The sequence below is a fragment of the Leptonychotes weddellii genome, chromosome 3 (assembly GCF_054177405.1).
Source record: "Leptonychotes weddellii isolate Sample4059 chromosome 3, ASM5417740v2, whole genome shotgun sequence".
In the NCBI taxonomy this organism is placed as follows: domain Eukaryota; kingdom Metazoa; phylum Chordata; class Mammalia; order Carnivora; family Phocidae; genus Leptonychotes; species Leptonychotes weddellii.
In genome coordinates, this window is record NC_138371.1 from 126,589,028 (window position 1) to 126,613,167 (window position 24,140).

A 24,140-nucleotide genomic window follows, 5' to 3' on the forward strand; every position below is an offset into this window, starting at 1 on the left:
AAATCTCGGGCTTGGACCTTGATGTTCTATGAACCTGGGTGTGTTTGTCCTGAATCCTCAGGGACTTAGAAAAAGCTTTGCTTAAAGTGAGACTCTTCTGGTTTTAATGGACCCAGGCTTATGTTTATGGATGACATTCCTTCCTTTAATAATTCACTCACCAGCAGTGATAATGTTCCCTGTGCTAGGTGTATTTTGGAAGGTAGGAGACAACGTATGACAACATATTGTGTATGTGGTTGTTGGACATCCATTAACGAGAGGTATGAGTTGACCCATTGCATGTTTCATAAACAGCCTTCAGGTGTAATATTGCCCTTCTCAGAAAATCTGAAATAATCTAAGTGTGGAAGCTCCTGTGTTTTAAAACTTGCCTATACAAAGACTTTGAAATTACATATTGTCACAGTAGCATCTCATCATATTTTCTTTCCCATTTTTAAATGGAAAGAGAAATACTTTTTCCCTAAGGTCTCAAGCTTTCTCTTTTATTATTTTGTTCAATTTAGAAATATAAAATGTAATATTTTTTTAAAAGCATAGGTTTCCTGAAAACAAAATAATTTTACCTTTGTCATTCCTCTACACTTATAAATATAATGCCAAATTGTATTTTTCTTGGTCAGAAGATAATCGGCTTTATCTATTCTCATGCTTGTGCTGGTTGAGCTGTCTCTGGCAAATTTGGTAATTTTGTTTGATTTCATGAGTTTAGAAGAAGCCCTTCTGGTTCTAGTCTCATTCATATTCTCTCTCTCTCTTTGTCTCCATCTGTCTCCCTCTGTCTCTCTGTCTCTCTCCACACTGAATTCTTTGAAAACAGACATGTCATGGGTAAAACTTTATCATCCATTCAGTAACCATGTCCTCCCTAAGATGGAAGGACAATGATTTGTAGTTTAAAACTGGCTGCTAGACAGAGTGGAAAAATGGAGGATGTAATCACAAATCCCTAACAACATTTGTGTTTGAGAAATGGCCAGACCTGCTTTTTGTCCTCTGTGGTGCATGCCAAAAGGAAATTTTTCCTTTCTTCCAATGATTTCACTTCTTTAGCATATATGTACTTCTATGCCCTTATTACACTAATGTCCTGCTTACTGGGTCTGGAGATGCTGTTATTTATAGATTTCAGCTCATTCAAAGAATAACCGCAAGAAGCCTCACTGAGGAGGAGCATCACTGTAACCTGATTATGACCCTACATTGGTTGCCGGGGAGGTGTGGGATCTTAGATCTTGGAGAATGACTTGTTAAGTGCACCAAAGCTTATCTGGAAGGATCTAACATTTTTTAAAATTGTCTTCCTTTGACACTTTAAATTCATCTGTGTTCTACTTTCCAAAAGCAGTGTCCCCTTTTGTGTTCCTTAGCTTTTAAACCTCCAGCCTTTGGAATTGGATCCTAGAACTGAAGTTTATCCCTTTGCTTCTTTATTATTTCCTTCTTCCTCATTTTATTTTCCTTTTTAATTTTCTTCCTTCCATGACTGAATTCACTTGAAAAACATATATATGTGTATATATACACACACACACATATATATATATACACACACACACACATACACATATATATATTGCTTTAAATATATTTTATAAATTTATAAACATTATAAGTTTACATATAATAATTTATATCTTACATATAAATTACATATTATATATAACTAATATATATAATATATATAACTATATTACACATGACATATATAATTACATATAATGGGTCAACTCATCCCCCTCATTAATGGATATCTATAAATATAGCTATATATAGAGAGAGAGAGGGTAAACACATGCACATCTGCCACAGTTTGGGTACTATGTTTGCTGCTGCAAGGTAAGCAAAGATGACTAGTCTCCTTAATCATTGTAAGCTTGTTGTTTATTAGGGACATGGACATAAACAACTGATTCGAATACGAAGTCACAAATGCTGGTATAAAGGTCCAGGAGCTATGGGAGCACAGCGGAGGGAGTCCATGCCTCCTTTGTCTTCTCGTTTAGAGAACAAACGAAAAACTACGAACAACAGGAATGGCATCTCTCCTCAGGGGCACTGTGACACTTTTGAAGAGAGTTCAGTGATTTTATAAATATATGAGTAACAGTTTAGATATTAGAGAAGACCTTTTGATTTCATGGCTTTGCCAGAACGTGCTGTAAGGTTTAGCTATGCCTGAAATGCTCTTTGCCCAGTTCCACCCTCTGCCTATAACCATCTCCAAGAGGTGACTTTTCTGTCCATCACTGAGAAGGATCTTTGTATCTTTCTTTGATAGAATATTCTGACTTTACAATTCTCTCATCAGAAATTCCCCCATAAAATCTAATTCTTCATAAAATCCAGTTAAATCTAAATCTCTTCTTCAAAACCTTAATCTTTTCATTCCTACTAATCAGGAGATACTGATCATTCATAACCAACATCCTGTATATTTAACAGATTTGAAAATGTTATCATGCCTTATCATGTGGTACCTTAGGTAATCTTTATTTTCAGCTGCTCCCCTAAAGCACACCCAGCACCCCCAAAATTACTGCTAAGAATTAAGGAATCATGTAGACTTTACAGGCATTTCTATAGAGGGCACAAGAAAATGCTTGTATACGTTGTATACTTCCCAATGAGCCACCTGGAAATCTGCTTCAGTCATTTCTCTTCTCCAAAGTGCCTTTTTCTCATGGGTGGTCCCCAAGATCCCTTCTTTCTTTCCCCTCAGAGCGCTTAGCCTTGGGGTCCTCTTTGACCACATTTTGCAAAGCAATTCCACTCTGCCTCAAAACTTGCAGATGCCACTCATTTCCAAGATCAGTAAAACATTAAGACCTAGTACGTGGCAGGACCCATTCTCCTTAGAAGCCTAGTAACCCTCTATAGTAATTAGAGTGTGTCCTTTGGGATTATTTGAAGAAATAATAGAATTTTATTAAACAGATGAAGGACATTAAGCTTTTCTAGTTGTTTCTCAGTGGGAGAATTGGTCTGAATTACTTTGTTTACCATTATAGGAAGCAGAAATGTCTCCCTTATTATTCATAGACAGTTGGCTTAAAAATCATGGAGTTAATACATAAGTAACATCTCTTTAACAATATTCTGTATTTTTTTAAGCTAGGGAACATTTCTATAACCCCAAGAGTATCCTACTGATTACATGAACATCAAAGTGAAATATTTTCTTCATGCTGGAAAAGAAAAGTAGAACTTTGGATAGGAATGCATTTCTCTTTTTGCTATAAGTATAAGCCGTGATAATGCTAATGAATAATTCCTATAAAATAAGATTCAGATGTCATATGAAATAAGTTTCCTTTGGAATCAACTCTTAACAACACATTAATAGGGCGCCTGGGTGGCTCAGTTGGTTAAGCGACTGCCTTCGGCTCAGGTCATGATCCTGGAGTCCCGGGATCGAGTCCCGCATCGGGCTCCCTGCTCGGCAGGGAGTCTGCTTCTCCCTCTGACCCTCCCCACTCTCATGTGCTCTCTCTCATTCTCTCTCTCTCAAATAAATAAATAAAATCTTTAAAAAACAAAAAACACATTAATAAATATGATTTTCTTACTATATTTTTCTATTGAAGTAGGCATGAACCTGAGGACTTAACATCAAACAAAATCATTCTTTTAAATTAAAAAGAAAGAGAATTTTCAAAACTTAACTCATCTCCACCCCATTTTATAACAATCTATGCTTTGTAGACAGTTACAGATGGGTTTTATTATTCATAGCATGTATGTATCCTTGGGACCTATAAAAGTTGGACAGGGTTAGCAAGAGTTGTGTTATTTACAGTGAGCTAATAAGCCCCTGCTATTTGTTTGTTTGTTTTTGAGGGGGGAAGGGGGAAAAATAGTATTTGCATAGGCTTGGTGAGTTTCAAAAATTATTTACCCCATTGATATAGCCTAGTGAAATCCTGAACATAAATAGATCCTTGTTGAACAGTTATTAAATTGAGTATGAGGTTTTGTACTTGAATGTACCTTAACAAAGAACGGGTTAGATTTCAGTTGAACCCTGGATAAAGCTGCATTGTTATCTTTGGCATTTTGTACATCTGATTGTTTTGTGATGATCTTATCACACTAAAAGCTATAAATTCAAACTGCCAATTTCATAATTGGTCATCAGTCTCTTGAAAGCTTTCATAGTTGCATAGACAGAAAAAGACCTAGAGGAAAAAAAATCATACACCTTTTAAATCACATTATATTATTTTATAAAGGATTTGTAGAAAATGAAGAAACATTCTGCTACCATTTAGGTGTGGCATAGAAAACTAGGGCAATGCTTACTTTTAGAAATATCAAGTGTTACTTACTGTTTTAGAATTAATTGCATAATTATCCAGTAGAACAGTAAGAGCCCAAGGTACCTTAATAGAAACACTACACTTCCAAATAAAATAATAATAATTAGCACTTACTATATTCAAAGTACTTTATTAGCTATAATTTTTTAGCTCCCCACATCTCTGTGTGTAAATAAACACCATTAACAATATTAATCTTTTCTATAGTTTAGAAATAAGAACACTAAGGCAGAGAAATTGATTTGAATGATAAATTAGGCATTATGGTTTTGAGTCCTCTAAAGAGGCAGGTATTCAATAGGAACGATAGATGTTAGTAGAGTATGAAAATCACTCTTGCCACTATTCATAAATTACTAGGCAGTAATTAATTAAAAATATCATCTTTCATCTGAGCATCAAGGAAATTTACATTTTTAAAAGAATTGCATGGCATCCTTGAGACTTGCATATGCCTAAGATGTTGTAGAACTTACTTTAGACTTACCATTCTGGGTACACGGTAGCGACATGAAGTTTTATGACATTGAAACCATTGGGTTGGTAGATTAAAGACATGTAAGAAATGTCACAGAGTCTCAGTAGGGGATACATTCAGGTTTACAAACCACATCTTGCCAACAAAGCAATGGGGTTTTGTTTGTTTTTGTTTCAGTGATGCTCTCAATGAAACAGCCTCCATTTAGGGTGGGCATGAAAGTGTGGGTAGGCGCTATGGGCCCCCGGGACATTTGATGGCCCTTTGTAACACCATAATCACTAAAGAAAAAAACTACCATCGGAACAGACAGTTATGGAGCCATGGAAAGCTGACACCATTCCTAAAATACTGTTGCAAAAAGGCAAGGTGAAATATGGCTGGTCAGGTACAAGTTGTAAAGTCTACAAAGTAAAAGGATGTTCTCTGCTGTAATATTCCAGAACCGTAGACTCATTGGACAGAAAGTTGTGATTAATGCCCATTTGGGGAGAACCCAAGCTGGAAGGAAGGCAGCCAACTAAACTTCATTTGGGGAGATAAAGAAAGACAAATAGTGACCTTGCAATGATCTGAAATGACTCTACTACATGGCCATTCGAGACAAAGAATGAACAGTGTAGCCAGACTCTGCTGTGGTGATCTGAACTGGCTGGAGGTGGAGAGGGGAAAGTGCTTTCAAGTTTCATCATAGAAATATAGCTGGTGTGTGGGTAGCCAAAGGGCACACATTTAGGTTAGCCATGTCTTTATGTTACTGAGTTGATTTTCTATGGTGAGACTTGTCGTCCGATGGCATCCATTGCCCAAGATAATTGATTCACCATAGATAAGCAAGTTCTCAATTCGTTTGGGTAGTAGAGTTTAATTGCAAGGTATAAAACATTTGTCCTCAGTGCAGTTTGCTCCCAGAGTTGAATTGTTTTCTACTGCATGATGATGTTTCACCTCGCTGACAAACAATTGGAAAAATTTCCCCACTATCTGGCGTGCCCCTCTGGTCTCACACTAGGGGTTTGTGGAGACCATGGAAACAATTTGCTCATTTTATTCACCTCTCCTTGAAATATTGAAATCTGAGCTTCCATTTGAACTAAACTTATACTCAACAGGCAATGAGTTTTCTTTGACAGTATAGTGTTCAAAGGGATTACTGATTCGGGTACCTAAGAATCAAATAAAAGAGCATACCATAAAAGGGCCAAACTTTGCACTAAACATGCAGAAATGGGCCATAACCTCGAATTCTACAATATCCATTGACAGAAACATGGATTAGAAAAATTTCTAAATTTATACCTAAATAAAAAGAAATAATTAAATTCAATTGTTATATCAAATCTATTTAAAATTCAAACTCCTCAGATCACACATCTAAGTGGTGTGTTTTGTTTTTCAGTTTTGAACTGGTGAAAGTGCACTTAAAATACGTATTATGAAAAAAATATGTAGGTATGAATTCCATGGTTTTGCATTTTTAAGGATGGAGAGAAGGCGTAGCATTTTATAAATAGTGTGCAATAAAGGGACCCTTTCCTTTACAGCTTTATTTAATGTTTTACTGTTATTTGTTTTTATTAGAAAAGTGCTCTGTAAAGTTTAATAAAAATACATGCATGTGTGTGTGCGCGCATGGTGCGCACTGTGAGACTAGAGAAAATTCAGACCAAACAAACTGTGGCCTGTTCACTTTATCTCCATAGAACTAAAAGAAACAACTGCATTTCCTTTGCTGCCCCAACATCCTCTCGATCTTCTTTTATGAGCCACCTGCCATTCTTTGCTTTTGCCTTTCCTGACTATTGTAATCTGGGTGCACTCCTTTACCAGCCTCACAGTGAAGAGCTTCTTGCCTTTCTCTTCTTCCCTACTTTTTTTTTTCCCCTCTCTGAATACATTTCACAGACGACCGTCTTCCGAAATAACAACATCAATTAATTTTTTAACTTTAAAAAAAATCATCTTGAGCCCTGAGTCTGCCCTCTCCATTGATGTGTAGTACGTGGAAGAGGCTGTTCAGGGGCTGATAAGCCCCGTCTGTGATGTGTCTTCAGGAGGAGGCAAGGCACTGGCCGCTCGCTTGCTCACTCGCTCGCGCATGGGGCTGCTTATTCAGGCAGCCGGGCTCTAGGTGAGCCGACAGCTGACCCGCCCAGCACCCAGAGCTGGGAACCCAGGCAGGAGCCGGCTGCTGGGGCACGGGAAGCAGCTCTTGCTCTGGGCCCCATGCCCATGACTCTGTGACCGGAACTTGTCCCTTGTCGCTTGTCTGTTTTTGCCTAGACAACAGTTCTGTCCTCGAAGCCTCCCTCAGGTCACTGTCACGATCGCTCACCACACTGCTTTCCCCTTTTGCAGAATCCGATGACCTCCGTGGGGACCCTGCACTCAGCCATCAGAGCGCTCCTGCCGCCCAGGATGCTCCTAATTCAGTAGTAGATGCAGGTGGCGTTGAAAGCATCACCCGGTGTCCCCAGCAGCTTCCTCAGATGATGGCTGCAGGTAAATGTCAGGGGCGGCCAGCACAGGACACAGCAAGGTGTTTTGAGTTCTTAGTGGAAAAGCTTGCCCGGCCATGAACAGGTGCATTGACCTGGGAACCTGGGATCCTTAACAGAAACCAGGCTGTGCAACTAGTGTACATCAAGAAGCATAAAGTCAAATTTCACATATTTTGCTGAGTTTTTTTTTAAGCTCTGTGCTCTTTGTTTTTAATATTATTTATTGGCTTATTTTGTTTTGATGAAAGTCTGAACTTGGAAAAAATATTTTGGAGGAGTCATTTTAGGTGGACACCTGCATTTCCTTAATGTAATGATCCAGAAAGCTTAGAAGGGAAAGAATATGTTACAAGGTAACACTAATGAATTCAGTCAGGACCAGTTTGGCTACTTGACAATGTTTTTAAAGATTCTATTAATTAGTTAGAAGGTATGCCTGCTCCAGAATTCTCCTCAGAAGCAGATGATTGTATTTATTTTTAGTCTACTAAGCCAGTTGACTTATTTTACCAAAGGAGTTGTCCTGCTTTGCCTCTCAACCTTGGAACTTAACTAATGTTTTTTCACTGAGAGAGAGAAGCAGTTCTTCAGGTGTTGTTTTGTTTTGTTTTGTTTTTTGTGTGTTTTTTTTTTTTTTTCCAGGAGTACTTTCTTAATGGCATGCTGTGTATAATACAAACTACATGTCATTAAGTTTCCTCCCAGAATGGATTTGGAAACTCTTTTATGTTTACATTTGGAGAAAACATTGCCGTAGATTACAGTGCTTTATTTTTGTGTGGTTTGGGAATGTGCTAAATGAAGTATCATGTCTCCAGAAATGTGTGCTCTCCTTTAAAACAAAAACTCTCGCCTATTGACTGGAAGTCATGGTTTGTTTCTCCCCACAGCAGCCGATGGTTTGGGGAGTATAGCGATAGACACCACGCAGCTCAACATGTCCGTGACAGATCCCACAGCCTGGGCCACCGCCATGAATAACTTGGGCATGGTTCCCGTGGGGCTGCCTGGACAGCAGCTCGTGTCCGGTAAGCTTGGGTTTGAAGGGACTTCGTGGCAGTGCCAGAGGATGTGGGGGACGGGGGCCCAGTCATCTCCCTCACACACAAGTGTTGAGTAGAGTCTGTGATTTATGACCAGGGGCATGTTTGGCAGGCTGTGCTGGAGGTTCTTCTCATCACCTCACTCTCCTGCCTAATAACTATTCTCAGAAAAAAGCCATGTATCCTCTGTAGCATTGCAATATCAAGTTCATATTTTTAATTGCTACATAGAAAAGCTAACATTTGCTTTCCAATTCGCAAAACTCTTTCACATACATTATGTCATTTGATTCCACAGTCATCTTTTTGAGGCAAGGAGATATTGTTGTTTATTTATTTGTTAATGTTCCCATTTAAAAGACAGGGAAACAGAGAACAAGCCTTTAGGTGGCTTTTCAGCACTGAAGTAACATAACTAGAAACTCAACTCAACTGACTCCATATTCTACATTTTTCCCATCACACTTTGGAATCATAATACAATGCATCCCATACAGAAAATGTTTAGAAATGTCACAAAGTAGAAGGCCAGTTAAAAGATTTCATCAGTTCAATTAATACATGTTTATTGAGGATTTTCCATGTGCCCTGTAACAAGTACTTTGGGAAACAGAATATATATGTGTGTGTGTGTGTATGTGTGTGTGTCTTTGAGGACTGTGTCTCCCTAAATTGCAAAACAGAGCAACAAAAAACAGCAATAAAAATAATGTGCAGAATCAGGTGTTAAGTAATGGCGCAGGCTAGTAATGTAGTAATTTCCAGAAGGATGAACCACTGGGCTTTAAGAGAAGATATTATCAGGGAGGTAGGACTTAAGCTGTCTGAGAAGATACCTAAGATTTGCAGTATTCACTCACTCACTCATCGGTTCATTCAGTAAGTATTTATTGAGTTACTGTCCTGGTGTGGGGCCTCCAGCTGTAAACAAAGCAGGTGTGGTCCCTGCCCTCTCGGAATTTGCAATGGAAAGGTGACAGTCAGTATGTATGTTATGGTCATTGTTTTAATGTCAGAAGAACAATTCACTTTTGCCCATCAAGTTAGATGAGGGTAGATGGTACACACCAGGTAGAAACCAATAGCTTTTGGAGAGATCGTTTCTATACCCACAGACCTATGTATTTTGTGCTGAGTTGACCAAGCATATTTGGTTGGTTGGTTTGTTGCTTTTTAATAATGGCCATAGATAGAAAATTCTAAACTAGTTATGGTAAATTACATGTGTGTATACCTATACGTATATGTATTTACATATGGTTTATTTTTTCAAATAATAAGAAAGAACAGGAGAGAGGACAGGAAGCAGGGTAAAGTGGGAGACAGAAAAAGGAAAGTCAAAGATTGAGTTGCAGGGGCGCCTGGGTGGCTCAGTCAGTTAAGCGTCGCTTGGTTTCAGCTCAGATCTTGATCTTAGGGTTATGAGATCAAGCCCCACACTGGGCTCCGTGCTCAGCGAGGAGTTTGCTTAAAGATTCTCTCCCTCTGCCCTTCTCCCACTTCGTGGGCATGTGCACTTTCTCTCTTTCTCTGTAAAATAAATAAATAAATATTAAAAAAAAAAAAAGATTGAGTTACAAAGCATTATACTTAGGATATTTATAAAATTCTCCAAAATATTATAAAATTCACGTGGAGTTGAGGATTAGTCTGGTGCATGACATGTATGTATGTACATAAGTGACATTTTCTATGGTTCGAGCATGTGTTTATCCAGACTCCTTTTCCCTAAAGCTTAACCCAGACAGATACTTCCTTCTACTAACTTGAGAGCAAAGGTTTGTATTTTTCCACCTAAATTTTCCCAACTGCCTAATTGAAATATTCATCTAGCAGAAATTACTCTTGTCTCCACCTCCCACTTCTCTCAGAAAATGTTGTATAACTTCCAGAGTAAGCCACAAGCTCAATAATTCATTATTTTTTCTTATGATTTTGAGTCTTCTGACATTTTAACCATGACCAATTTATGATTTTCCCAGCAACTTACCATGAAAAGAATTACAGCCCTGCTCGTTAGAGAAGATTTACCGTATCTGCCCTGAATTACGTTCTCTATCTCCCGGATTAGCCAGACTGCTTAAACTGTTTTTGAGCCTTTCAGGGTCTTCCTGGGCGCCCCTTCATCATGTCTGCCTTCCGCCAGTGTAAGAGCACTTTGCTTTGTTCCCAGGGCTGCCGGCTGACTCTGCTTCAGGGTCGGGTTCGGTTTTATTTGCTTGGTGTGTATGTGTTCTCTTCCAGTCTTTTTTCCATCCACATGGTTTAATCATATGGAATACAAACTGTTCTATGATGCATTTTTAGTAACACCTTATCCTAAATTATTTTTCCATTTTATTGTTTTATGTTTAAGAAATTTAATCCATTGAAGGAATCTCCAATTTATTTAACCATTCCAGTGTTTACATGTAGGCTGTTTCCATTGCTTTACTCTTCCTAGCCAAGTTTCTTTGGAGAACTTAATCTCTTGAAGCATGTAGAAGCATTTTACCTTTCTGTGAAATGATTATGTCTATTTCATGGGACTGTTGTGAGATTTTAGTAGGATAACTTACATGCAATAACCACATAGTACCTACACGTAGTAAGCATTCATTAAATATTAACTTATTCCTTCTTTCTGTTTTGCTCTTTTTTAAAAAACATAATATTACATGAACATTTCCATGCATAGAGCTTTTCAGCAAATAGAATTATTGTCCTTGGATAGACTCCTATGTGTTGAACTAGTAGGTCACAAGAAATGAACATTTTAAAGTGAAATACTGGGCAATTAATTTCCGAAATCTACATGTGTATTTAATATATATTTACTAATTTGATATGCAAAGATGGCATCCTATTATTTGGCCTTAAATTGTTTTATAACTACCCTTTGTAAATTATTTACTTTCCCTCCCTATCTCCTATTCATGTTTCCTCTTTTGTAAATAGATTACTTTCATACCATATCCATTTATCACACAAGAGTTCTTGGTAGAGTTGTTTTCTTTTTGGTTTACGTTTAGTGGTTCACAGTTAAGCATGTTAATCCTTGGCATTCCTATTTCCTAAAAATACTTCTCTAGTCTGTTTCTTGCCCCTTAATGCTGTTTTTTTTTTAATAGGTTTAACTTTTCCTTGATGAATTCTTTATTCCATTTCTAACTACCGAAAGGCTTAGCCCAAGCTAGAAGTTGATAGGTATTCCCAATTTTCTGTGCCTCCATAGGCTTACTTCCTTCTTTGATCAGATCTTCCATTCTTATGTGTATTTTAATCTACTCTGGAAATAGCTGCCTGTACTACCGATCTGTTTTTGTTCCAGTACCATTGTTTCAGCTCTGATAGCTCTATTGTGTATTTATATTATATGACATATCTTGTGCTCTTCGTAGCGTCCGTGCCCTGTGGTCAGTGCTGCTTTCAACACAGCCGCAGGCAGCCGCTTCTGCGTGGGGCCGCGTCTGCGCAGTCTGCGTGGGGCCGCGTTTGCAAGTCTCCCGGGTGCCCGCAGTTTCAGAAGGGGCTTAAAGATTGTTTAGTGTGGCCTGCCTCCCAAGACATCTCAGCCAAACTGTCTCTGACAGGATTATGGAGAGGCTGCATTTTATGAGCACCTGGCCTTCTCCCAGAATCTCCGGTATGTCTAGATGACCAACCCCTCTTCCCAAATTGGTTAAAACTGAATTGATACCCAGTCCCATGCCTTCCTACTCCTGGGGCTTATTGAGAGATTAAAATTATCAGCAAAGGAAGGCACACCTTTTTCATCTTCTCTGATTTTATCAAAAAGGATTTCCCAGGAGATCGGATCACTTAGCCCGGGTCGCATTGCGCCTTTCCTCTTGGACGTGCTGTTGTGGTTCGCACGCGACACCCTCTCCATTTTCCTCCCCTCTGTCATTCCCCACATGTGCCCCCCATGATTCCGTCCCCACTGTCCTCAACTTCCCTGCTTACCCTCTTCCTATCAAGTGCTGCTTAGTATCATTATACTGAATTGGTTTCTTTTGTCCAAAACATACCATTATATTGTTTTACTCCAGCCCTACATCCCATACTTCAGTGTCTCGGTTTATGTATAACATAACATTTACCTGCTTGTGTTATTGTTTCACATTTTCTTCCCCATAGTTTGAGTTTTGTGAAATTTTTAATTTTTGTGCATTTCAATACTTTGTGCGTTGATATAGATCCACATTTTCTAAAGTGGTCTGTTAGAACATCAGTGCCGCATGGCTGGTAGGTAGAATGGATGTCCTGTAAGTCTTTATATGGCCCAACTGCGATGGCAAATTCAGGGCTTAAAACAGATAAGTTGCTTTCTTTGTGGGTTTCCTCAAAGCCTTAACTATGCTAATATGCAATGTAGAGTTTCAGAGAGTTAGTATCTAATATGTAGGCTTCCCCAAACTTAATTTAGCTTTAAAAAAAAAAAATCTATTGTCATCTCATGAGACACTAGATTAGCCATGTAACCCAGATTTTTCCCATCATCTGGGACATCCTTTTCCACTGCCATCCGCCTTCCTATGCCATTTATGATATCCTGCCTATGATCTAGCTTACAGTTTTGTTTATGTTTTCACCAAACAGCATCACTACCTAATCTCAAGTTTCAAAACAATTCACTTGTGGTCAGGAATTTGCCTGAAGCCTTCTTCCCAGTTTTCTATGATACATGTCACTTTCCAGGAGCCCCCACCACGGGTGTCATCAGCCGAAATCCAGAACATCAGATTATGAGCTTTGACACCATCTGTGTGACCAGCTGCTCCCTTCCTGTCCACCCTGGCTTCTTCTCCAAAGTTCTAATCACCAAGTGGAAGAGTCAAAAAAGCAGCAGCTGAGTCCCCAAGTTTTAAGTTTCTTGCCCGGGCCTGCGTGGGAATTGGTAATACTTCCTGAATATTCTCTGGCCATGAGATTTTACCTTGCTTTTCTCTAAACTTTTTGAAATTTTCTTTCCTAATTACCATATACCAGGCTATCTGGATCCCCATAATCACGCTCATGTCAGGAAGTGTCACCATTCATATGTTAATGGAATGAAGAAAGGAAGTTTGCTGGTTTGAGTATTATTTTTGTTTTGTGTGGGACAGTTTGTCAATAGAAGGTCCATCTGAATGCCTCTCCTTAGCTGTTACTGACTTTGATTGACATAGAGATTTTTACCCCAAATTTCATGGCATGCCATATGTTGAATTTCAAATACATGTTCCCAGAATGCACCACATTTCCCTATTAGCTGCAGAAAGACTATATTCAAGACAGTGCCACATGCCTTATCAGGAATTAACTTGGAGCCAATAAAAGACGTCTTCCCTCTTAAAGGATATGTGAACACTCTGAATTGTCCCTGGGTTCACACCTTGCTGTTTCTTCTTCAGAAGCTCTAGTTCACCTGAGAAGAGATGAGCTTTAAAACTCATGGGGAGGCTGGGATGGGCCACAGTTCCTCTCTGTCCTCACTCAGGCTTCCACTCATTTTCATTCCTCTCTGCTTGCTCAGAAGGTTTTTTTCTCGTTTCCTTCTCGGGTTGTTTAATCCTCCCAGGAACACCTTGATCCTCTTTAATATGCCCAGATATGAGGAGGCGTGTGTTAAATCCTCTCATCTCTGGGAGCATCGCTCTTAACTGGGATTTATTGAGCCAGACATTGTGCCGAATGCTGGGAATACGAGACATAGACTTTTCAGAGCCTCGCGGGAGAAAGAGAGAAGAGTAAATAAGCTAATACAAATCAACATGATGAGTGGTCCTGCCACTAGCAGATAAAGGGTGCCATAGGATGTCACCGAGGAGTGTTAAGCAGGGAGTAGCGTGATTAGAGTTGCATTTCTACAGAGAACTTTTGTAAGTCCTAGAGAAAATGGGTGGAGAGTGGAAAGGTAGGAGGCAGGGAGGTCGGACGGAGGGCTGTAGCAGTTACTCAGAAAAGGGATAATGACGGCAATCAGTAATAATCATGGCAGTGGAGATGGGGAGAAACAAAGGGACCCAGGAGGTATTTAATTCTAGAAACAACAGGAATTGATGACCGAGTCCTCATAGAATATAAAGGGAGAGAAGAATCAGCAGTGACTCCTGGGTGTCTAGCTTTGGAAATTGTGTAGATGCTGGGGTCGTTTGCTAAGATGGAGAAGGCTGGAAGAGAAATGGTGGGGGGAGACGGCAAGATTATTTTTGCATGTGTCGAGTTTAAAGAACAGTCAGATATGAGGGTCTAGAGTTCATGAGAGAAGGGGTAGCGGGGATGTGCCTTTGGCAGTCCTAGCCCATGGACGGTCACGGACTCCCTTCTCCCCCCAGGTCATGCTTTTGCTGTGAAATTATAAATAAGCTCTCAGCAGCTCACGCAGGTGTCAGTCTGACCCCCAACTGGGTCTCCAAATATCTGCTTCATCTGTTTCCTCTCTTCACCCACTGGATGCCTGCCCATTGGTGGACTCCAAGGTCGGGAATGAGGGAAGCGGTCAGAGATTTAAAACATACAATCTAAGAATCTGTGCCTGAAACCATCTCATCAGCTTATAGAGATACTCAGATGGGCTTTCTGTTGGTAAACCATCCCACATACTTGTTTTTAAGATGAAAGTAATACTCAAACCAGCAAGCTTCCTTTCTTTCGACCCTTCACGTGTTAATGGTGGCCCTCTCCGACCACAGGTGTGATTAAGTCTGGTGCATAGCAGCCGGGCTCTCGAAAATATGATGTTCTTTTGTTTTTATTTTCCATCTTGCTGGAAGATTTTCCATTATCGAATGTCAGAAAACAAAGAGGCCCTCGACTTAACGTTTCACAATTTATGCACCTGATTTCGTTTATTCTTGACAGCTCAGTTACACATCCCACAGTTATTTACCCTTTTCTCCCCGGGACATTACAACAGTACATCAGTATGTTCATTCATTCTCCATAGTATTACAGAAGGTTCAGAATGTACAGCATATTTTACAAGGCCCTAGAGAAGCCGCAGTTTGTAGGACAGGCAGGTGACACTCCTGTGGAGCATTCATATTTCTAAAGCAGCAGATGTTGTTCAAACAACTGTGTAAAGAATTGTTTCATTACAACAGCAAAATGTTGCAAAAGAGCCATGGGGAGCCCAACTTGGCTTGGAGGTATTGGAGGGTGTTCAGAAAAGTTCCTCTAAAGAAGTAATATTTGGGCTAAGCACCCAAGGATGAATTAGAGCTTACCAGGTAGCAGGAGGGAAGAACAGGAAGAGAAGGGGGATCTGGGAAGATGAGACATTGTAAAAGTATAAAATGCGCCGTGCAAAAGCCCGAGGCAGGAGGAGCTCGGCTGCTGCAAGGAAGTGAACGTGGGACGTTTGTGGGCAGGAGGGGGTGGTTGAGATAGGGTCGGGTTGGCAGCTTGGGTGGCAAGAGAGATGTCCGGCATACATCCAGAAGGCCGCTGGGAGTCCAGAAAGAGATTAGGGAGGTATATAGCCTGGATATACCCCCATGGAGCTGGAGTACTGAGCACCTCCCATGTGTCAGGCATTGCTGTAGGCCCTGGGGGTGCGTGCACGTGGCTGCCCTCCCTGAGGTCTCATCCTACATCCCATCAGTACATGACGTGTGTGCCTACAGGATTTCTGGGGATGAGAGAATTTGTAGAAAGTTGTTTCCAAAAAATATTTGCTTCTTCCTGTGCTGTGTGCTATATACGGTAATTGGCATCGCTTAAAACAAATCAAGGCTTGTCCTTAAATAACTCTCCACAAGTAACAACAACCTGTATCTTTGTTGGCTAGAGATGTTATAAAATAAAAATCCTTCTCAAATGCTTGCCTAACACGATATAGTCATTTGAAATATAGTCGTTTTTCTCTTCCATGCAATGAGGCACATAAATTTACTTGCTTTGTAGATTGACTTCTGAATTATGAATGTATAATTTTGTTCTTCCTGTGTAGGCCACAACAAATGTATTTTTAAAAAAAAATTTATACTAGTTTCCGTCTCTTGGATTAGATTCGTCTTTATTTGGTCTGTCATACTCTGGTATATGTGCTACTCAACTTACCCAACTAGCCTTTTGACCTACGCTGGTCACTTTCTTGCCCACTAGACTAAAATTAAAGAAAATATTTTTAAATAACTGAATGTACTTACACATGTATAGATATATTAAATATATGCATATTACATACAAATATATAATGTGTATATATACATATACATCACAAACACACACATTCCCAAATTTTCTTGGTTTCCTTTTCTTGCTCTGGAATAGAGAAGCTTTGGTATCTTTAACAGCAACATGAGCTAAAGGGAAATACTTGCATTCCATAATGGAAAATTCATTGTATCCTGCCCCCCTTAGTAGACATTCCATTCTAACACAACTGGAAACAGGACGAAAAATCAAACACTTAAATTCCTATATTAAAATTAATTTGTATGTTCCTATCCAGTGTGTACACACACACACACACACATCACTATATATTGGATTTTTGTTTTGAGTTAATGCCTTTTATGTGTAAATATGGAGTAATTGTGTAGTGACTTCTCTTCAACTATATCTTGTTTCCTTTTATTTCCTTTTATTGTTCTGCAGCCTTATCATTTACTATGTGTTACGTATCATGTTGTTGAGTGGTAGATATATTGCATTGTGCACTTATATAATTAGGCTATCATTTATCTAATAGACTGTGGTAGGTTGCACATTTATATGGGCAAGAACCACATCTAATTCATCTTTGTATTTCCTCTATCATCAAACACAGAGCTGGGTGCTCAATAACCATATTGTGGAATAAATGTATGGTTTGATTCATTTATGTAAATAACTCTATAAAGATGTATAAATTTTGCAAAAATCACTTTTATCTGGCCCTTAGACTGTTCTAAAGTGTAACTTTTATGTTTTTAATCATGGTTAGATATGAAGGGGAGCCACAACCATCAGCTCCCTTATTTGACATCTGTGATTTATTTTTCCCATAATTGAGCATTATCTTTCCACATTATTTCTTTTTTATTCTTTTTAAAGAATGTGTCTTCCCTGTCTCTCCTTGTCATGCATATGCTTTCATTTACCTTCTTGTACATACGGAGTATATGATAGCTGTTTTAGTGCACTTACCTACTAATTCTGCTATCTGCGATGTTTCTAAGTGTCTTTCTGTTGGTTCTCATGATGGGTCATATTTTTCTTCTTCTTTGCACGCCTAGTAATTTTTTGTTGGATGCCAGACATTGTGAATTTTACAATGTTAGGTGCTGATTTTATTTATTTATTTATTTATTTATTTACTTATTGGTATCCCTTTAAATATTTTTGAGATTTGTTTTGGGATGTCATTAAGTTCCTTAGAAACAGTGTAGTTCTTTCAAGGCTTGCTTTTAAGCCTGGGTAGGGGGATCCAGAGCAGACTTTTGATAGACTAGAAATAATTTTGTCCCACTTCTGAGGCAAGACAGTTCTGCATATTGCAAAGTGGTATATTGCAAAGTTTCTCCTCTCTGGCTACTAGAAGCTTGATCTGTTCTCAGGCCTTCTGTGAGCTCAGAAAACAGTTCCACCTGCCCCTTTCCCATGGTCTTTGCCTCAGCCTTGGTACTTCCTTTACACACCTGATCAATCCTCAGCCAAAGACTTGAAGGGAACCCTCTGACGATTTTCGGAGCTAGCTCTCTGGTTGGCACCTTCCTCTGCGGTGCTCTTCCCTGACATCTGCAGGTGCCTTGGCCTCCCGAACACTGAATAAGGTATAGCTCACACTCTGTTTGGGTTTCTCTTCCTTGAGTTAAATCCTGGAAACTTTCTAGACAGTAGCCCGCGACAGTCACAGCTTTTACTTCACCCGTCTCCCTTCTCTCGGTAATCGCTGTTCTGTACTCTTGTCCAGTGCCCAGAAATTGTCATTTCATGTATTTTGTCTGACTTTTAAGTTGCTTGAGGCAGGAAGATAAATTCTGTTCCTTCGTAGCTGGAGGCAGAAGTTTTCAGACAAAGTCTTTTAAAAAAAATGTGTGTATTCCTTAGGGACATAAACAGTGTAAATCCAAGGCTATAGTGTGAATGACTTTTCTAGGAATGCTGAAAAAGGTGGTAATAAACCCACCAATTATGAGCACCTAATATGTACCAAATACTCTAAATATCTTGCTTCATTTAATCCTCTGTTAGCAAAATATTATTAACCCCATTTCATAGATAAGGGAACTGAGCTTGGGTGATGTTAATTAACTTACCCAAAGTTATTCAGGTAGAAGGAGGTAGTGCTGGAATTGAAATCCAGGTCTGTGCACCTAATCTCTTTCCACTATGTCAATTTTTAGAGGAAAATGACCGATGCAAAACCCTCCTAGATTTTTGCCTCAGGTTTGCCCTATCTTTACACTTTTTTTTTTTTTTAAGATTTACTTATTTATTTTATCTATAGAGAGAGTACTCACACAAGAGAGAATGAAGCCGGGGGTGGGGGGTGGGACAAAGGAAGAGAGAGAGAATCTCAAGCAGACTCTCTTCTGCACTTGGAGCCCAACTTGGGACTTGATCCCAGGACCTTAAGTAAGCTGAAATCAAGAGCCAGACGCTTAACCGACTGAGCCACTGAGGTGCCCCTACACTTTTATTTTTAAAAATAAATATTTTAGGTGGAAAGATACCGTTTGGGGTGAAGGGGTAGTAGTCATCATAGACTGTTTTTATATCACATTGAAATTAAAAAGAGATCAATCTTTAATCTTTATGCATATTATTTTTATTGTGCTTAAAATCCAGAGATTTCCATTAAGCCTCATGAGTTTAGGACTTAGAGTCCAGTGATCTTGAATCTGTACTAAAGTAGGAATAACTTAGTAACATAAATTAGACTGCTATGAATAAGACCAGGTGGATGACGTGCCTCTAGCTAATGTCAGTAAGCAAAAATGATCATAAATATGGGGAGAATATAAATTTCAGCCTAAAAAGAAGTCAGAAAGTTTTCCCAAAGGACAAAAAAAGACTGTGAACTTCTCAGCGATTAACACAGATAAGGTGGACTTGGGTCAACTTGAATATTCCTTCTTTGGGAAATAGAGAATCCAGAGCAGGTGGGAGCTGGGCTACACAGTCCTATAAAATTGGAGTAGAGCACTGAAAACCGAGTGGGTTGCAGGATAAAAGGAGCTGATGAGGACAAGCAGGGATATGGAAGGGTTGGAAGGTATGAAGGACAAAAGGGCATTAACCAGTAACAGCAATAAATGGGGACCCTTTCCATGGTATCTGCAAAAGTAAAATTCTTTTCCCTAGAAACTGATGAACTGTCTCTGCAAGAGGCAGATGGTGGCTTTAGAGCCTGAGGTCTTGGGTTTGAGTCTAGGCTCTTCCCCTTGGCCACGTTACCTTGGGCAAATCACATTTAACTTCCCTGAGTTTGTTTGTCTGTTAAGAGGGACATAATAGTATCAACACCAGAGAATTGTTGTAGCTTCCAGAATCTGGTGATGTAAAGGGTGTGACATATTGTAGGGATCCAGATGGATTAGTTTCCTTGCTCCTTACTGGACAACAGTTAGGGAAGAATAGGGCAGGGGAGAAGGATGCTTTTGGATGACTCCAAATTTTAATGGATTGAAAAAGGAAGACTTGGCCCCTGTGGAAAAAAAAGTGGTCCCCTTGTCCTGACTCTTCTCCTGTCCTAGGAGCAGTGACATTCTCCTCTACAAGCCATATAGAGGCACCCACATGCCACCAGAACACACCCATAAATTGTAGCCCTAAGATAGTATTACTCAGAGTATTTTCCACTGATCGCCTGTGTCAATATTTCCTGGACTGTAGATTTCAGGCCTATTTCAGACCTTCTGGAACATGAGGCCCTGGAAACTACAAATGAAAATTTGAGAACACAGCTCCTTGAAGCCCTTCAGGGCCTAGGCTAGTGGGAAAAGAAAAAAAAAATACTTCATTTGGCCTGGAAATGGGCAGGGAAACTTGTTTAATGCTACATTTCTGTGGTCTTAACTGCAATGCAATTTTACAACTGAAAATTTTTTGTAAAAGTCCCTGAGACTAAAAGTACCTAAACGGAAACCGCAGATGCAAATTTAAAAATCATATATTGAGGGGCGCCTGGGTGGCTCAGTTGGTTGAGCGACTGCCTTCGGCTCAGGTCATGATCCTGGAGTCCCGGGATCGAGTCCCGCATCGGGCTCCCTGCTCGGCGGGGAGTCTGCTTCTCCCTCTGACCCTCCTCCCTCTCATGCTCTCTGTCTCTCATTCTCTCTCTCTCAAATAAATAAAAAAAAAAAATCTTTAAAAAAAAAAAAAAATCATATATTGAGTATCCACTATGCTTAAGCACTGTGTATAATCTCATTTAACCAAGTTTTATCTTGCAAAAGATATCTTGGGCATTGAGACACAGATCCTTGAACTATGATAAACTATATTTTCCTCTTTGTCAGGAGCATTTGCTTCTTATCATAGAAGTCACAGTTTTGACCTTGAAGTTTTACTTTAGAAAGTTTATGCCTGTGGGGCAAAGGGATACTTTATTCTAAAGGGGAAGGAGAAATACTATAGTCTTCAAGTTTATTATGTCTTCCAACCACTAGGGCATCCTGGATGGGACTCTTGTGACCTCCATCAGTTAATGCCTCCTAGTCATTTATTCTATCTCAGCAGGAAAAATAGGCCTCAACGCTTTAATGTGAGGCAACTAAAGTCTCCACAGGGGACCCTCACACAGAGTGAATCATTGCTGACGAGGTTCTAACCAGAGACATTTTTATGAGCTGTGCAATCACTCAAAAATGCTCATTTTATATTTTCAAAACTTAGCGGCCTCTATCTTGGAAACCATGTATTTGAGAACATCTTTTTGAAAATTTGTTCATCCCCAGCTGTGAGAAAATACTGCCTAGTCATGGGTAGGAAAAAAAGCAATTTAGAGAAATAATAGAGGAAGAAGATGATTTCATCCTTGTCTGGATCTCTGTGTCATCCTAGCCGGGACTTAGCTAGGGCAGAGGCCGGCCGGAGGCTCTGCTGGGGTAGGGAGGAGAGCCCAGTGCGCCCCAGGCCCTGACTGGCTGGAGAAGACCAGGAAGGGCATACAGGTGCAGAGAAAGCAACCAGGATCATAGGGCAATACAGTGCCAGGGCCCTGGAGACATGGTGTTACTCATGCCCTTCCACTGAGAGGAAAACGTCTGATATGAGGCGCCTCACCACTATTCCTAAGCCCACTTGAACGGAGACGCTCCAAATGTATAGCATCTACGTTCCTCTTCATCTTCATGTTTGCCTCCGGTTACTGGCTATTCGGCGGATACCACTGCTATGTCAAAGGCCTTGAAGCTGATAGGAGCAAGTCCTTCCCTCTCTTGCATCTTGTTTCTTCAAAGCCTAGAAAGATGAAAGTTCCTTACAATGATTCTCCTACATTACTCAAGTGGCTATATGTGTGATTAACTCTGCAGGTGCTCTCTGGATCCATTAAAGAACACACAAACAAACAAACAAAAACACCATCACCACCAAAAAAGATTACCTTAATTATAGAGATACTCTTCCCGTGGTTCCTGTTAAAAGTTATTATCTTGCTTTATTTCCTCAATATATTAACTGGATGCTAGTCACTCTAGCATTGGAAGGGCATAGCTAAAGACCATCTGAAATGCCAAATGAGTGGTCTTGCTTGTTTTTATTTGTCATTCCAAATCTGATCTATGACTTCATAGTTCTTTAAAGGAAACTGGGAGACTTTGAAAAAATACGAGTAGGAAGGAATCAGAAATGCGCATTTTCTCACCTACCTTTGTCTTTGCAAAGCTGTTGGTGTTCTCTGAGGCGTGTGCTCAAACCAAGGAAAAGAGATGTTACACATCTGTGCCACACTTTGCTCAGTCTGTGTGTGGTGGATCCTTCTTTGACTGAGTAAACTTAAGTGTTCTGTTTTAAACAGCCTCCTGCTGGGCTCCATACTTAGGAAGGAAAAGTAAATAACGCCAAGCTTGTTCCAGTCATGTTAATGAGAACCTGAAAACAAGACTTGGGGCAAAAGAACCGAAATGAGGATAATTAAAAATGTATTGTAATATGGCGGCCACTGGATGGGAAGATGACAGCACCAACTCAGTAGAAAAAAGATTTGGGAGTTAAAAAGAACTTAAATAGTAATATATTGTTCTGGTATTTAGTGTGTAATTTTTCTGAGAGATTTTAGATATAATATTTCATTTAAACATTTCTAGCATTTAAAGTTTGGGAAGAAGGGATAAACCGTAGAGGAGTTTGAAAACAAAGAGCAGCCAGAAAATTAGAAGGAAAATACAGGGAAATATTTCATTAAACCTTAAATATTTCATTTAAATATGACATAATACTTCATTTAAACATCTGCAGTGGCCAGTGTGTCTTATACTATTCCCATACTCGTGGGAGACATTGCTAACATGGTTGTCAGGGCTCTCTCCTACTGAAGTGGGATGTGTCCTTATATCCCAGCATAGTTCTCCAAGCAGCCGACACCAGGATAAATGTGAAGGAGTCTTTCTGTGAACACTGGATCTTTTATTTTATGGATGAGGAGATAGAGCTCCACAGACGGTCTGGTTAAGTTCTACAGAACAATGTACCTTGACTATTCTCTCCATTGTTGATAGGCTTGAGAGGAATACCTCAGGGACTCTTGCCAGTTCCCTTCCAGGCGTGATGAAGAGCATGCCAGGTTTGGGAGGGCCCTCATCTTTTTCATTGAATGAAATTGACTGGTTATAAGGGAAAACAAGGAAGCTCTAACCTTGGCTGTTTATGCGGAAGATTTAACAGATAGACTTAACAGTTTTCATCATTTACTATAAGAATTGTGTGTACTTTAAAGGAAAAGCCTATTAATAATTTCACATGGCAACCGAGATATGGATGAAATTAATGAACCGTGCTTATTTCTTCGCATTTATAATCAGTCTCCTTAATTTTCCTTGTTTCATTTCTCATTCTTGCTACTTTCTTTTCCCTGTGAGACCATGTTCAGTCATCCATCCTTTTCTTATGCTCTGTCGGTCCCTCCACCCATCATCCATTCATCCCTGCCTCCTTTCCTTCCTTCCCTCTCTCTTCCTCTCTTTTCTCCACCCTCCCTTCTTCCCTTCCTTCTTTCCTCCCATACTTGTTGATCACCTTTCACTATGAGAACTAAAGTTACCTCTGCCTCATGGAGCTCATGCTTTGATGGTGGGGATTGATAACAGACACATTAATACGGATATAATTTGCAAATTCTAACAACTATTCTGAGGAAATAGTGGGATACCACAATGATAGAGTGCAAAGGGGGAATCCACCATGGATCTTAACATGATCAGAAGAAGTTTCTCTGTGGAGACAAAACTCAAGCTGAGATGCTGAGGATGAGAAAGTGCCAGCTCTGAAAAAGGGTAGAAGGAAGAGTGTCCAAGAGGATGCTAAAGGCAGAAGGAGCTTGACTTGCTTGAAGAATTTAGGGCCAGTTTAGTGGAAGAGACGGAGACTGTTGTAAGAAGTGTTTAACAATGTGGTTCTAGGCCCTGTGGGTCCTGAGAAAGGGTACAGACTTAATTCTAAGATTAACTGTGGGTCATTCATTCATTCACTCACTCCACAGAGGGATTCTGTGATTGAATTTGAATGTTAAAAAAGAAAGGATCGGGGCACCTGGGTGGCTCAGTCAGTTAAACGTCTACGTTCGGCTCAGGTCATGATCCCAGGGTTCTGGGATCGAGCCCCGCATCAGGCTCCCTGCTCCCTCTGCCCCTCCCCTCTGCTTGTGCTCTCCCTCTTTCTCTTACTCTCGATCTTGCTCTCT

General features: G+C 39.8%; 1 protein-coding gene across 7 annotated transcripts in view; it reads left to right on the top strand.

Moving 5' to 3' along the window:
• The window catches only part of LOC102735251 (ecto-NOX disulfide-thiol exchanger 1), a 423,233-nt gene that overhangs the window by 331,093 nt on the left and 68,000 nt on the right, over positions 1–24,140 (top strand). For all 7 annotated transcript variants that reach the window (XM_081814955.1, XM_081814954.1, XM_081814952.1 and 4 more), the window contains 2 exons: positions 7,159–7,302; positions 8,192–8,329. In XM_081814955.1, the coding sequence (XP_081671081.1) occupies positions 7,159–7,302; positions 8,192–8,329 (282 nt within the window). The remainder of the gene's footprint in view (positions 1–7,158; positions 7,303–8,191; positions 8,330–24,140) is intronic.